At 41.9% G+C, this 16,695-nt stretch overlaps 1 protein-coding gene across 1 annotated transcript in view; it reads right to left on the bottom strand.

Moving 5' to 3' along the window:
* Nucleotides 1–16,695, bottom strand: part of ube3d (ubiquitin protein ligase E3D) — a 150,278-nt gene that overhangs the window by 109,872 nt on the left and 23,711 nt on the right. Inside the window, exons 6-8 of the mRNA XM_080193371.1 lie at nt 14,644–14,722; nt 12,019–12,127; nt 1,952–2,124 (exon numbers count right to left, since the gene is read on the bottom strand). Coding sequence (XP_080049497.1) covers nt 1,952–2,124; nt 12,019–12,127; nt 14,644–14,722 — 361 coding nt within the window. The remainder of the gene's footprint in view (nt 1–1,951; nt 2,125–12,018; nt 12,128–14,643; nt 14,723–16,695) is intronic.

The raw sequence follows: 16,695 nt of genomic DNA, 5'->3' as shown, positions 1-16,695 counted from the left end.
AGGCATAACATCATTCTGTCTCTGACCTTATCGCTCCCCCACACCTCTGCCAGCTTCCCTGGCAGCTTGCCTCCCTCCACTACCGCCACCCCCCCCACACACTCTCTTCTCCCCCCTCCCCACTACACCGCACCCACAACTAAATTAGACCTATCTCATCATTATTTGAAATCCAATCCACTATGGTGGTGTCATCAGCAAACTTGAAAATTGAATTGGAGGGAATTTGGCCACACAGTCATAGGTGTATAAGTATAGGAAACGGCTGAGGACACAGCTTTGTGGGGCACCAGTGTTGAGGATTATTGTAGAGGAGGTGTTGTTGCCTATCCTTAATGATTGCAGTCTGTGGGTTAGGAAGTTCAGGAACCTGTCACAGAGGGAGTCGTCAAGCCCCAGGCTACGGAGTTTGGAAATGGGTTTCGTAAGAATAATGAGGTTTAAGGCTGAACTGTAGTCAGTAAAACAGGAGTCTGGTATAGGTGTCTTTGTTATCCAGGTGTTCCAGGGTTGAGTGTTGGCCCACGGAGATGGCGTCTGCTGTGGACCTGTTATGATAATAGGCAAACCATTGTGGATCCAGGCAGTTTGGGAGGCTGGAATTGATTTGTGCCATGAATAACCTTTCGAAGTATTCATAATGATGGATGTCAGAGCCACCAGACAATAGTCATTAAGGCACACTGCCTGGGTTTTCTTTGGTACCAGGATGATGGTCATCTTCTTGAAGCAGATAGGGGTCTCAGATTGGTATAAAGCGAGGTTGAAGATGTCCATGCAGCATCTGAGTGCTTGTCCAAGTACCCCATCCAGGCCGCTCGCTTTCCATGAGTTGACTTTCGAGAAGGTTGCTCCGACATCTGCAATGGTGACCTCAGATATAAGTTTGGCCAAGGCTTCCAGATGAAGGGATGCTCTCGCTGACCTCTTGCTTAAAATGGGCATAAAATGCATTGAGTTTATGGGGGAGGGATGCATTGGTGCTGGTGATTCTACATGCCTTCATCTTGCCATAGTCGGTGGGAACCTATGTGGCTAACCTGGGACTCTAGCATGGTCTGATACTGTCTTTTGGTATCTTTGCTGGATCTCCGTAGATCATATCTGGATTTCTTGTATAGGTCTGACTTGAACGTTTCAGATCTGGACTTCAGCAAGCAATGAATATCCACATTCATCCATGCTTACCGGCTGGGAAACACGGCGATTTGCTTCTTTGGCACACAGTCTTCCACACACTTACAAATGAAGTCAGTTACCGTAGTTGTGTACTCATTCACATTGGTCACTGAGTTTTTAAATATTGACCAGTCCATTGATTTGAGTTTTTAAATTTGTTTATTAGTATCACAAGTAGGCTTACACTAACATTGCAATGAAGTTACTGTGAAACGACTATAACCAACTATAACCAACATCTGCAAGGAGAGAAAAGAGCTGATGTTTTGAGTTCAGATGACCCTTTGTCAAAGCTAAATAACACCATTCCTTCATTGCCACTGAGTCATAATCCTGAAACTCCTTACGTTAGTATCACTGAGTGGAGTATCTTCATCATATATCCCCAATCAAGCATCACCTTCACTGGATAACACACGTCAGTCATGCCTACATCCCAAGTGCAATTTTTTTTAAACCAAAAGAAGATAGTAATTCACTCAATAGCTTGGGCACCTCCTATTGTTCACTGTGCATTCCATTTTTTTCTACAGCGGACTGAACTCCAGGGTCACTCTGTTCAAGATTTAGCACAAGCCAGCATTGTACGAAGCAATAATATAGCCAAAACATATTATGCCTTCAAGCTTTGTGCAACACAATGGAGCCAATTTGTTTCATTAATAATCTGCACCAGCATCATTGTCCCGGTATTATTTATCCCACTTCTAGCAGTCATCCATCACTTAGCTCCATTAAAATCCTATATAAATATCGAAAAAGTGCTACTTACATTTTGTTTCTTCCTTTTAAGCAGGGGTGGTACAGTACTTTGACAGTATTGTTTCCTTCACATAATTTGATAGGCGACTCAGGCTTCACTGTACCCTTGCCAATTGCAGCAAAATCACTATTTGAATCATTGCGTGATCTCACCAGTAGAGTGTCAGAATTCAAAAGCCAGAGCTATAAGGAAGGGATAAATAAACAGGTATGTAATACATCTGAACACAACCAATACACTACAAGATAAAGGACATTGTTTTTTAAAAAGACTCAACTATTCAAAAGGCTGCCTGCAGTTCACTACTGATCAATCTCCCATCTGGGTCCTCATAAACAGATGGGGAATAGAGAGATACAGGCGGTTGGGCTAGATGGGACAATGTGATGGGCACAGGCTTGGAGGGTCAAAGGGCCTGTTCCTGTGCTATACGTTCTTTGTTCTTTGTAAAGACAAGTAACTTCTTAAAATACAATACCAATGGAAAGCAAACCATAGGATGAGATTTCACTTTTTAAAAAACTTTTACTGTAACATACCAACTAAGAGCAACATAATTCGAGCGTTAATTAATGGCAATGGATATTTCAAATAAAAAGGTAAATTTTGCATTAAATAGTCGAAGCAACAGATATGCCTCGCATAAATTCGAGTACTTGCACTATTTCGGGCACAAACGTGGCTTCACATGTAATCTCACAGTGTTTTCAACTCAAACTTCATTTTGTGGGACCTCTTGTTTCAAATCTTTGAGATTCACCTTTTTAACCCATCAACCCATTTTACCTCTTAACAGAAAGCTGTGGCAGTAGCCAGCAGCCACGTTCTATCCAAAACTCCTGGAAATTATCATCAACAATGTACCCATCTATAAACCCTTTCTCATTTAGTTTACAACAGTCCTGATGGCAATGAATCTCTAGACACTCCCTTTTCCGACCTCTTTAAATGGTCTAGTCAACTCTGGCACTAGTTCAACTGTAGCAATGAGCATTGTCTAATCCGCAATCCCTCGATTTTTCTGTCTTCAGTTCTGCCCTTTCAAACTGTATAATGCACACTGTAACACAGTCGCTGATCTATTCTTAGAGACCTGCTTCAACACCAGGATCTGTTCAAAGACAATAAAACAGAAAACTGTTCCATTCAGAAGGAGCTTAGCTAACTTTCTCCTCACACAAGTGCCCAGCCAAACAGAAAAAGAAAAGCTAAAACCCAACTCAACTGCAATTAGCTTTCGAATAATCCTTCACTTCTTAACTGTTCATTGCCATGGCAATGCCAAATCATGTAGTTATCTCTTGGAATTTAACAATATTTTAAATCTGGAAACATATTAATGTACTTTCAAAATAATCCCCAGCCCACTTTGTTCTTAAAGAGACATTGTGCAAAAGAAAATGCAGGCTCTTCCCAGCACATGAGTCATCACAGTCTGTACCAGTGACAATTACATTGACAAACATTAAAGCATGAATCCAGTATCAATAGCTTATCATTCACTGACATTTTTTGTTATTCAATCCCTTTGTTAATATATCTGGACCACGAGAGATGCATCTATACAATGGGATGATGGGAATGGGGGAATAGTTATATTGTGTCATATTGCTGTTCCAGCAATCAGGATTCACAAGTTCAAATTCCACCTTGACATCTGGGGAATTTAAATTCAATTAATTAAAAAAGTCTGGAATAAAAAGCTAACATCAGTGATGAAAACCATGCAACTACAAGACTGTGGTAAAAACACATCTGGCTCATCAATGTTCTTCAAGGGAGGAAATCTGCTGTCTTTATCCAATCTGGCATACATTGATGCCAGACCCACAGCAATGTAGTTGATTAACTGCCTTCTGAAGAGTCTTTCAGTTCTCAAGAAGGTGGCTCACTACCACTGTCTCAAGGGCAATAACTCATAGGCAATAAACGCAATTAAAGTTAGTATGGGTGGAGATCAAACACAACAAGGGCCAGAAATCACTGGTGGAAGTAGTTTGTAGGCCCTTCCACCGAGGTTACGCTGGATGGAATTTTAAACAGGTAAAAACCAGAGCTTGCAACAAAGGCAATAATCATAGGGGGTTTGAATCATCACGAAGATTGGGCGAATCTGGCAGGTTTGTCATATGAAGAGAGACTAAGTCCTGCACTTCTTCTCAAGCCCAATACCGGCCCCTCCACCTACCACACCTCCCTACACTGCACTGGATAGTGAAGATCCCTGGCTTTGCGCTGGCACTTTCTCTTGAGGCAGGTGAAACAAGTCAGAAATTTTCCAGACTCCTCCTAGCCACATCGAGGTTGAAAATCCAGCGCAATGTCACTGATATGAGTGCTCATGTTATTTTATTGTAGTCAGTACTGGCTGCCACCAGGAGAAGAGATCAAAAAGCAAAGTCCAATAGTGCCACATCATGCTAGGAGGACAGTGATCAAACTGCAATCATACTGTTGTGATTCCCTAGTTTTCATCAGAATTGATCAAAGCTGGTATCGAACAAAATTGATCAGAGCTGATAGGAGAACATAGGCAGCCCCAGTGGATGAACCAGTTGTCTGGTAGGGCGGATGTGGTTGAAGTGTGTAGGTAAATTCAATTCTAGATCAGGGTTTACCAAACCTTGCGAGCTATTGAGTCCACAGTGACCTCCCAGGAGCATCAGGGAACCCCTAACATTCTCAGAATGTCAACATCCCTTTGTTGCCACAAATTACATGCAAACATAGGTACCAAATATAAAAAGTATTTACAGCTTTACCACAAATCTATATCTAAGAACCAACTCCCCACTTCAAGAAGCCCCTGCTCGTTCTGAGGCCCTATCAAGCCGCCTCTCTTCTGTGCAAACATTGCAGCTGGCCACACGCTTATCTGCCTGGCAACAGCGAGATTGAAGAACCTTGTTGGGCCAATCAGAGCAAGGCCTCTTGGAGCATGCTGTTTAGTCTATTTGTTTTCACTTATAATTCTTTTTAAACTTTATGCATTCAAACTGGCGTTTGCCGGTCACACCAGTTTCACAGACCCTCTGCACAGTCCCAGTTTGGGAACCTCTGTTCCAAGTGAACTCTCAACTAAAGCTTAATGCAGACTTGTTGGCTTAATTGTGCGAAGTGATGCCAGAGCTAAGTTATTTCACATCTGACTCAAAAGAAAAACAGAAATTGGTGGAATTAGCAGGTCTGGCAGCATCTTAGGTGAGAGAAACAGTGTTAACATATCAGGTCTGTGAACTTATATCAGAATAACCTGACTTCAGAGTAGTTTCTCACCTTTGGAACTGACATTTGAGAAGTTGTAGCTCAAGCAAGCTCAAAGCATCAGTTACAGCGAACACCATCTAACAGTTCATAGAGATCTCCATTTGCTTTTTAAACTCTCCACAAACACAGTCGGACTGGTGGAGTGAGTGGCGAAGGATATCAACCCCAAACTTGAACTCTCTCCACAGATACTGATTTACCAGTTCTGTATGACAGCAGCTCTCTCCATTTTTGTTAAGCATTTCTGATGTGGCTACTCCGTCAAGAAGCTTGATAATCTGGCCTTGATAAAAAAAAACTGCAGCCTCAAGTCTAAATCCTATAAGTATACCAACATGCAGAAGCTCAACTGGAATTAACTGAAGTAAGACAATGCAAAAACATTCCATACCCACACACGCCAACCATCCATATTTTATATTGATAGTGTGTTGCATCCATGTTTGAGAGTAAGAATCAGTGATGAGTTAAACTGCCCTTGTGCAGGAATTAGTCCATAAGCTACCCCATGACTCAACTTCAACAGCTCTACTCCACTGGCAAATTTTAGCTCATGCTGTGGATCAAACTCTGTCAGAAACAAAAACACTGACAGGAGATAGTGTGCAATGAGGTCATGAATTTAAATTCCACCAACGTGAATGCAAATATCCACTATTAATCTGGTCAACCGTAAGCTAGCAACAGAAAAGCCTTCCGATTGTTGCTAAAAAATCCGACCAGTGCATTCAGAGACACCTCCTAGAGACTGCAATTTGTAAAATCACACTGCACCAAGTTCCTAACCCACCAGCATTTGAAAACCCAGTCCAGGAAGTTGCTGTAAGTTTCAAACAATCAACACTAGCAGCTCCAGGATCATTACTGTCATAAAACTTGGGCCGATAGAAGGATGCACCCAATGGTGGTCCTCCAAATCTATGTCACCCCTGTACTCAATGGCCCAGGACCTTGCCTATCCTCCCCAATCGCCCTCACATGTTATCCCTGGCTGTGTACTCCCACCCTCCAAGCAGCAGTGGCATAGTGGCACATTGGTTAGCACTGTTGCCTCACAGCACTAGGGACCCGGGTTTCCTTCCCGGCTTGGGTTGCTGACTGTGTGGAGTTTGCACATTCTCCCCGTGTCGGCGTGGGTTTCATCCAGGTACTCTGGTTTCCTCTCACAGTCTGAAAGGCATGCAGGTTAGGTAGGTAGGCCATGCTAAATTGCCCCTTAGTGTGAGGAGGACTAGCTAGCGTAAACGCATGAGGTTATGGGGATAGGGCCTGGGTGGTTTCCTCCCATTGTCCAAAAGACGTGCCAGTTAGGTGCATTGGCTATGCTAAATTCTCCCTCTCTGTACCCGAACACAACTAGGGGATTTTCAATGTAACTTCATTGCAGTGTTAATGCAAGTCTACTTACGACACTAATAAATAAACTTAAACTTAGCTTCCCACTGGACTACATAACAACCAACTTAATGTGAGCAGTTCCAGGAGAGAGCCACTGCTCCACACAATAAAGCCAATTTAATTTGGGATCATGGGCTTCAGTTTCTCAGCAACTGCTGCTCTGTTTAGTTTATTCTTGCTTCTCTATTTAGCATTACAGTTCAATAGTCTGCTGTTAAAACACAAACATAAGCTCGAGAAAGTAAATTTTATTAATAAATCTGTGCAAAAAATACAATTTATCGTCAGGTTGTTGGTGTTACAGAAACTAGGAAAAACGATACATGTGTTATGCTGCTGTGGAAGATCTGCCTCCTTAAATCAAACTCTAGGTTTGCCAAGGCAGGTTTGTTCTGCTCCAGAGTTTGTGTTGGTGTTTAAGTTGACAGATTAAACCGCAATGGATATAGAAGCTGAATTTATTGCATTAAATCTCACAATGTGACAAGCTGACATTGTAAATCGCTGCTGTCATTGATTTATCTAACCCATTGGTGCACATCTCCTTCAACCTCAGAAGCCAGAATGTTTGCATCAGTATAATGAGGCCTGAACGTACAACACAACCTATTCACGAGGGGACTGTGAGTAACACAGCGATGATTTTCTCTCATTTTTTAATGGAGCAAGTGACTAGCTTCTCCCTCTTGATGCTTATCCTAATAGCAGAATCGTTATTAAGACCCTAACACTGACGATGTTTGTACACTGCCTCCCGTACACATCTACATTATTAGCGCGCACTATTTTTACCAGCTCTGGTTGAATGTGTGGTGCACAGCCACAGGCAAATCCTGGCCTATTAGGTTTGCTTTTTGCATCATTCCACCCAAACCTTCCAAAATATTGACGTAATGAATCCAGGCTTCACACTGAGGTTAAGAAATTCTGCCAAAGGGATATTATTCTCGGGGAAAAAAAAAGTCAACAATTCCAGGAAGAAGGGGATAAACCTTAACTCTCAAAAGCAGGTCATGTCAGAGGTTGAAATGCAAATGGAATCTGGGACAGGGACCAAACCTGTCACAAACCCTTCGGGATATAGGGCAGACGTGCATTTTGCTCATGCAAATCGACTTTGTCATTTAAATATTAGCACGCAGCCTCGTAATTTCATTTTAACAGTCATTCTATTTTTATCCACAGCTTGGGACACTTAAGCAGCTTAAAAGTTTGAAGGGGGCCTGAATCCATGAGGTAAATGTCTTTGTGGCTCTACTTGTGTGGCAAGAATGCTTCCTCCAAGCTCAAAAAGCTACCAACCAATACAATGCACTTGCGTCGAGTTAAATTCTGCAAGGCACTGAGGAAACCAGTTCTTCTGGGTTTGCCAACCTCACTTCAATGACACCCCCATTCCCCCACTCCCCTCCAACCCCATTCAGCTCTGGCCTTCACCACACCCTCCACTTCTTGCCTTCAAACAACTGCACAACCTCAAACAGACCATTGTCCGCAACAAACTACCCAGCCTTCAGAAGAACAGTGACCACGACACCACACAACCCTGCCACAGCAAACTCTGCAAGACGTGCCGGATCATCGACACGGATGCCATCATCTCACATGAGAACACCATCCACCAGGTACACGGTAGATACTCTTGCAACTCGGCCAACATTGTCTACCTGATACGCTGCAGGAACAGATGTCCCGAAGCACAGTACATTGGGGAGACCATGCAGACGCTACGACAACGGATGAATGGACACCACTCGACAATCACCAGGCAAAACTGTTCTCTTCCAATTGGGGAATACTTCAACGGTCATGGGCATTCGGCCTCTGATCTTCAGGTAAGCGTTCTCCAAGGCGACCTTCACGACACACAACAACAGTCGCGGAGCAGAGACCGATGGCCAAGTTCCGCACACACAAGGACGGCCTCATCCGGGATCTTGGGTTCATGTCACACTATCTGTAACCCCCACAACTTGCCTGGATTTGCAAAATCTCACCAACTGCCCTGTCTGGAGACAATACACATCTTTTTAACTTGTGCTTAATACTCTCTCCACTCACATTGTCTGTACCTTTAAGATTTGATTAGCTGTAAAGACTCGCATTCCAATCATTATTTTGTAAATTGAGTTTGTGACTTTATATGCCCTAATTATGAACAGATCTCCCACCCACCTGACAAAGGAGCAGCATTCCGAAAGCTAGTGGCATTTGCTACCAAATAAGCCTGTTGGACTTTAACCTGGTGTTGTGAGACTTCTTACTGTGTTTATTCCAGTCCAACGTCAGCATTTCCACATCATGAATGTGTGGTGCACAGCCACAGGCTAATCCTGGCCTATCAGATTTTCTTTTTGCATCATTCCACCCAGGCATTTCAGACTGCAGCAAGAGTAAAATTTCTTTATTCTGGGCTCAGTTTTGGAGATTTGCGACTCATGGGGTGCTGCTTGAACTTGCTGGCCAATTTGTGCATTCCAGGGAACCTGCAGTATCTATCTTTCCAGTAAGATTCAGGCCCCAACACAAAGCTGTAGGGCCCTGGTTTGGACCCATACGATCCTTCTCCTTCTCATCATGCTTTCGATTGATGCTGATAATGTTATATTTCTATAGATATTCTGTAGCGAACTGGGACAAGCATAAAGAAACTTTACTGGCAAATGTTTGTTACAGAAAGACCATTCCAGGAATTATTTACATCACTTTTTTCCTGGAATAATACCCTTTAGGCAGAATTACACAATATCAGTGCAGTAGCCTGCTCCGCTGCCAATATTTTTTAAATTACAAAATGCCTGGGTAGGATGAGACAAAATATCCAGTAGGCTGGGATTAGCCCAAGTGCATATACATCGCTGATTCATCCAGGGCTTATAAAGTGTTGACAACAGGAATTCAAACATGCAATGGAAGCGATGTACAAACATCACCATTATCAACAGGAGCAAATGACTACTGAGAGGAAAGTTTTGACAAGTACGGAATCAACCATGGTCAAGCATGAACACCACTAATCCAAATTAAATACTAAATTGTACTCAATGAAGATGAAGATGAAAAGTTCAAAAAGTCAATCCTGGTGATTGTTCACTCTGTTAAGAGCTCCAAATATAGAGGGGTGAATTTTTTTTTAAGTGGAAAATGAAGTGGAGCCAGGTGGAAGTTATCCACCCAAATAGTCAGAGATGTCAAACCATTTATCAAAATTGGCCACTGAGGTAGGTGAATCCCGCTAATGGATTTAAGAGGCAATTGCATGTTGATAAGGAAGCTTCACAGTGAGATAGTGGGAAGGTGAAACTGATTGATCAACAGTATTGAAGGGTCTAAAAAAACCTTTCCCTATTCCTAAATAGCTCAAATGAATTCCATAACATTCTTGGTCAATCATTCTGCATAAATGTACTGCGCAATATTCACAATCTAGATGTATAGTATGGGCACTTTTGAACCTGCGCACTTCGAACTTTTAGTGAGTCTGCTATGCTCTGAACCCACAGACCAATCATTAGGTGAAACCAACAAGAGCACGCATGTCAAAAAAAAAATTTTTAGCTTTCTATTATTTTAATGCATTTTGCCACCTATTGCTTTTCCTTGAATTTCAATTAATTTTCCATGCTACCTGATCCAAATCTCCTGTCCTCTTCAACAAGAAACGCTGAAAGATCAGTTAGTGGCACACATAAAATATGAACTCAATATATCACAGACTGAGTAAAGGAAATCCCGCTTGTCATATCAGGTCTCTTATACAGATCACACCCAATATCTTTGTCGCAGATTCAACCCAATTGGATCTGCAGTGGGGAGTTTTCCCGTCCCGCCCACCACAGGAATCATAGTGGGCGGGGACAGAAGAACATAAATAGGAGCAGGAGGAGGCCATCTAGCCCTTCGAGCCTGCCCCGCCATTCAATAAGATCATGGCTGATCTGTCGTGGCTCAGTTCCACATTCCCACCCTCTCCCCATAACCCTTAATCCCCTCTCTTATCAAAAACCCATCAACCCGCGTCTTAAAAATATTTAGCGAGGTAGCCTCCACCACTTCAACGGGCAGAGAATTCCAGAGATTCACCACCCTTTGAGTGAAGAAGTTCCTCCTCAACTCCATTCTAAACCGCCCCCCCCTTTATCTTGAGGACAGACCATACAAATGTCTGTTGGCCTCGGAGAGGATTTTACAGTCTTGGCGCAAGCACAGCCAGAAAATCCCAGCCCCCAGCGTTTGTGCCTATCATCATCATTACCCACCCCCCCCCCCCCACCCCCCCACCAGGGACTCAACTCAGAACCATGTCCTCTAATCTTATGGCACAGATGGAGACCATTCAATTCAAACAATACTGGCTGTCTGAAAGAGCCACCCATCAACCCCACTCCCCCAATAACCTTGTCACTTTTTATTTTTCAGATATTTATCCACTTCCCTGTAAAAACACCTATTAATTTGGTTTCCATCACTGCTTCTGGGAGAACATTCTCCAACTGCATAAAAAAAACCTAACCTCTTGCTGCATTCCCTTGGCAATGATTGTAAATTTATTCCCTCTTGCTACTGACTTGTCATCCAGTGAAAACAAGATTTCTTCATTTACCTCATCAAAACCCCTGATAATTATGAATGCTCACAGCTAACCTTATCTCGCATATGCTATCGTATATATTATCCATACAATTTTTAACTTTGCAATAACAGAATTCAAAGAATTCACAGTCTTACATTTCCAAATATTATCTCGGTAGAAAGTGACCATTGCCTTTTAAAAGGATGTATTTGGATTCAGCATTCTCTCTATGGTAGGTCATATTTATCTTAGTGCTCCCGCAAAGACACCCTTCTAAAGCACGAGTTGCAAATGCAAAGTACACGAAACTCACATTAGAAAGAAGGCCTCAATCACAATTGTTGCTCAGAGTAGGAAGATTGTAACTGACAGGTTACAGTTTGGGCAAGTATGTCCAAACTGATGAACTACTATTCTAATAGCAAAACATGTTTGAATACCAGACACATTATGTGACACTTCCTTACAAACAGGTTCAGAGTATCATTCAAAGCTGTTTTGAAAGAGCAATATTTTACCATCTTACATCCCTAAAGCTGCAGTCAAAAAAATGTTAATTGCTGAGACTAAAAAATGCTGGCAGTATCACTTCAGAGGCAGTATTTTCAAATGCAATAAAGATGGGACTATGAAAATTTGTGTATGGAAACCACAAATGCTTTTTGATACGTGTTCAAACTCTGCCACCTAGAGGCAAAATTTGAAAGGCCTATCTTCAGTGGAAGAATCCATTCGTAAAAGTACGATCATCTCCTGAGGTTTTACAAACACTTGAAAATGACTATCACTGATAGACTTTGTCATTTTGTACAAAATCCTAAAAGAAAAGGTTTCTTACCAAAATATACGTTTTTTCATCACATCCTTGAATACAGAATCTAAATGTACTCTGAGCGGATGACAACTCCTTCAGTCGGCCAGCAACCACAGTCTCCACAAACAAAGACCTAAAAAACATTCAAAACCACATTTCAATCAGTGAACTCTTGTCTTTCCCCCTCCTCTCCAGATGATGCTAATTTACATGAAGGTATGATTCTAATATGATACCAATATCTCTCCAGTAACATCACAGTGGGCCAAGTTAGCCAGTCTGTTATTTGGCCAAAATTTCTGTAACTTTTAACGAGTAAAATTGTAACGTCTGATTATCTGACTTTCAATCCAAATACTGCCCAGTATAATCAGCTTACAGTGCTCTGAATACAGCAGCGCAAGTCACCCAGCTCTTCGTGTCATTCTATTAGCCCGGGTCCCATTTTTGAAAGCTGCCAGCTTTCAAAATCTTCTAGGAATCACAATCCTACTCCTCCACGATATCTAGGCTGAAATTTACTAGCCACTGCCACTGGCAGAGTCTTCTGGACCAACTGAGGCAATAAATACTGGCCCAGCCAGCGACGCCCACATCCCATTGATTATTTTTTAAAAATTGATAATTCTATTAATTTTTAGGGTCTGTAATTGGTTGGTAACATCTACATATTTTACTATTGAAACACATTTTAAATTAAACGGTTCAGTTCAGTTTGAATTTCGTCAGTGAGACAATAGCAGCCAAAGCATTTGGGGTTCTTTACAGTTTGTGAGAAGCTACAATTAATTGTTTTGCACTTTAAGTTGCAATTAAGAGTGTTCTATTAGCTATGAAGGAAAGGTTAAAAATTAGTCTGAACTTAACATTGCACTTTATCTTCAAACAAAACCCCCACATTGATTAACTATATTTGTAGGGTAGAACACCTGTATAAGAGAGAAACTTTTCTTCCTATACTGACATTATGGTACAAAGTGTTATTAACATTTGTTCTTAATGGCTTTGGTTTCTGTGGGAATTGAGTTGCATTTGTTTGTTACCGCTCTGTCTCTAAAGAAAATGTGTTATTTGTTCACAACGGAATGTAAAAATAGGGGCCCAGAGAATCAAGGGATGAACATCTCTCTTTAGTCTATATGGTTCTGGTTACACAAGTGGGATGACATGAGATTGCTTGTAGCCTAAGCCAATGGAAGAGGTGAGTTTGGACTATTTTCAAATAAGGGATTCCAGAATAAGAAGTGGGGATAAAAGTCGGAAAATTGGAATATTTGTTGATACAATGTTACCATGGCTTCCATGGTATGACTTCTAGACACAGTTCAACATCAGTTTGCAGAGAAGAGAAAAACATGCTTTTGCTGGCAAAGCTCAAGGGCTCAAAGGCCCAGTGGAATCCCACAGTGGTAGCACTGCTGTCTCGCAGCGCCAGAGACCTGGGTTCGATTCCCAGCTTAGGTGACTGTCTGTGTGGAGTTTACACGTTCTCCCCATGTCTGCTTGCGTTTTCTCCCGGTGCTCCAGTTTCCTCCCACAGTCTGAAAGGCATGCTGGTTAGGTGTACTGGCCATGCTAAGTTCTCCCTCAGTGTACCTGAACAGGCACCAGAGTGCGGCAATAAGGGGATTTTCACAGTAACTTAACTGCAGTGTTAATATGAGCTTACTTGTGACACTGACAAATAAACTTTGAACAAATAATAATGAGACAGCAATCAGAATACAACATCCCCTGACTCACTGAGAGCAACTCCCAGGAGATCAATTTAATACATTAAAAAATTCCATACAAGGATAAGGCACTTACATTTAGTTTGTACCTCAATACCTCAAATTCCTCCAAGAACTTCACATAATGAATTACTTGTTATAATCCATATATTTCTCCTCTATTGTGAGCATGCCACTGTCTGTGCTTACTACTTACCATCTCAACTGACTATTGATTTCATTCTGATTCCACTCCGACTAGCTCTCCACGCTAACCAAGGGGAAGCAGATACCCCTCATATCTGCTGCCGGTTACGGCAAGCCTTCGATCGCAGTTTGATGATGATGGATGGTTACCTCCAGTGGCTCAATCGTTTCTGGTGGTGGCAGTTATTTTGGGCTATCTGGATAACTTGTTAATGGATCAACCAAACTAGCCATATAAATTCCATGTTTACAAGGGCAGGTCAGAGGCTGGGAATTCTGCAGCGAGCCACTCACCTCCCGACTCCCCAAAGGCTTTCCACCATCTACAGGGCACAAGTCAAGAGTGTGATGGAATACTCTCCACTTGCTTGGAGAAATGCAGCTGTAACAGTACTGACATGATGCATGACAGTAACTTGCCAAGCCTACAATGATAGCGCCTTCCAAACCCCCAACCTTTGGAAGTGTCTCAAAATGTTTCATGCAATGGGTTAGTTTTTATGCAGCCCATTGTGGTGGAAAACATGGCAGCCAAGTCCACTTAATCACAGGAAAGGCCCAGTCTCAGTTTCCCTTGTGTTGACAAAACCTTCCCTCGATTAAGTCAGAGGGTGGAAGGGGCTGACGTGGGACTTGAAGGTCAGTGCCTGTAGGTAAAGTCCTGAGGTATAGACAAATCCAATTTAAACATTAGATACACGTTGGAAACATCAATGGGAGGAAACATTACCTTTCACATATTTGCCTTTTCAAAGTTTTGTTCATCAAAGGCTGGACCAGCACCTCAGTAACATAAAATTTAATAGTATCTGTAAGGAAATAAATCAGGAACATTTGCAATGTAAGAGAATACATTAAAAAAGCTTATGCTATACATATTCCTTTAAAAAAAATCCTGACAAATCGTCAGATGCACTCTTTTTTTATTGTGTTTGCTGTGTAACTTTTAGCAGCAATTACTTTATTTACTATAAGGTCAAGTTTAATCAGCAACAAATATATCTCAGATGGACAATCGTACTCATTAGTACCAAATCGTATTCACTGGCACCACTGATCACCAAAGAGAGGCTACAGCTTTACAAGTACCATTCCACATCAAGGATGGCTGACCAGGAAACTCATCCGTCCTTACCACCTGCCATAGGCTTATCAAAGTGATAGACAAGTTGATAATCAACCTCTTTAGCCACATTATGAACACACCTTCTGTCCAGGAGTAGGAATCGAACTCAAAGCTTCTGGCTCACAGAGGCAAGGACACCAGCCACTGCATCACAACATCTCTAAACACATTGCATTCGTCACAAATCCCGCATATTTCATCAAGCCAACCCAGTCACTGAGACATGTTAAAGGGGCTACCTACCTTAGTTTTCTACATACTTCCTAGTTGGGTCCACACGTCTGCCCTGCACTAGATGTAGATCCCCAAGCCAACAAGGTTTATGATGGTAAGTGCCCTCAGGACCTTTCTCCAAGTACCTATTCAGGTTGCTTCTTTGGGACACAAGGGACAGGATTTTAACTCACTCAGAACTCATTCTTGCACAAATTTAAAATCAGGCCAAGGGGTCTTTAGAGTCTGAGCTAGCCCAACTGTAAACATTCCAAGTAAGCTGGTTTCACCCCTCTCATGGTGGTGCTTTCCATCCACTCCTACACTAAATAAGCATCTGGACACAGTGGCAAGTAATTGACATTCATTTTGGAAGCATGAGCAAGTCTGCCAAGCTATATAATTTAATTCAGGCTACAAATTATCATATGCAGATGAAGACTTCAAAACCAGAGCCATCTCATCCTAACCACACTGATAAAAATAATGAAGAGCTGGCATTTACGCATCTATGGACTAAAGAACTGTAAAGCAGCAGAACGCTTCTAATTTTCGCTGTCAAATTTTTGCTGTCAGCTTTGATATCTGCAGCATGTTTCTTTTCACATTCCCTTTTTGTACCTTTTATTAGATTCTACGTATCGCTTTATAGTCCATCCAGCCGACTGGGAGAGGCATAAAAAGCAACAAAGGAAATTAATAAGAGATGCAAGAAGAGATGAAAAAAATTGCCCGGGGACATCAAGACTAAGAGCAGAAGTTTATTTTTTAAAGAGAAAGTGTTGCATAGGTAAATGTGGAGAACACTATAATGGGTAGTAAAGAAATGGCTAACTTGTTAACAGAAAGCTTTGGATCTGTTTCATGGGAAGAGGACAAAATAGAGCAGGCAGGGGAGGCCTGAGGAGCCAGTTAGCCTACTCCTGCTCCTATTTCTTATGTTCTTACGTATCTTCATCTATTGATCAAATATTGAACATACCTTCTCCTTTGTGATAGACTGGACACTCTTGGTCGAATAGTGACAGCCTTAGGCTCATTCACGAATATACACAACACATACCAAGCAATGATTTGAGTAGCCACAATGGGCAAGGTGGTCTTTCAGAGAGCCAGTACATTCATGGTCTGAATGGCTACTGATTCGCAAGGTGATCTAATGGCACCACCATCTATTCGAGCATATATGGTATCATTAAAGTTAAATTCAACTGCACGAGTTAGTAAGTTCAATGAATACAGATTAGAAAGTAGCAGCATAACTAGATCAGCATGATATAGTGACACAGGGCACATGTCTATGGCTTCCTTGTTTGGCACATTAATGAGTAGACTCGCAATGTTGAATGAGCACATATTCACAGCATTGCTGTCAATGCAGGTCACATATAATCTTCACAAAGTTTCAGCATGTCTGTGGAAAATTCACTCAGGATTAGCTGT

The sequence above is a fragment of the Carcharhinus amblyrhynchos genome, chromosome 7 (assembly GCF_965287045.1).
Source record: "Carcharhinus amblyrhynchos chromosome 7, sCarAmb.v2.hapA, whole genome shotgun sequence".
In the NCBI taxonomy this organism is placed as follows: domain Eukaryota; kingdom Metazoa; phylum Chordata; class Chondrichthyes; order Carcharhiniformes; family Carcharhinidae; genus Carcharhinus; species Carcharhinus amblyrhynchos.
Note: the sequence above shows the minus strand (reverse complement) of the source record. Positions and strands in the feature narration are given on the sequence as shown.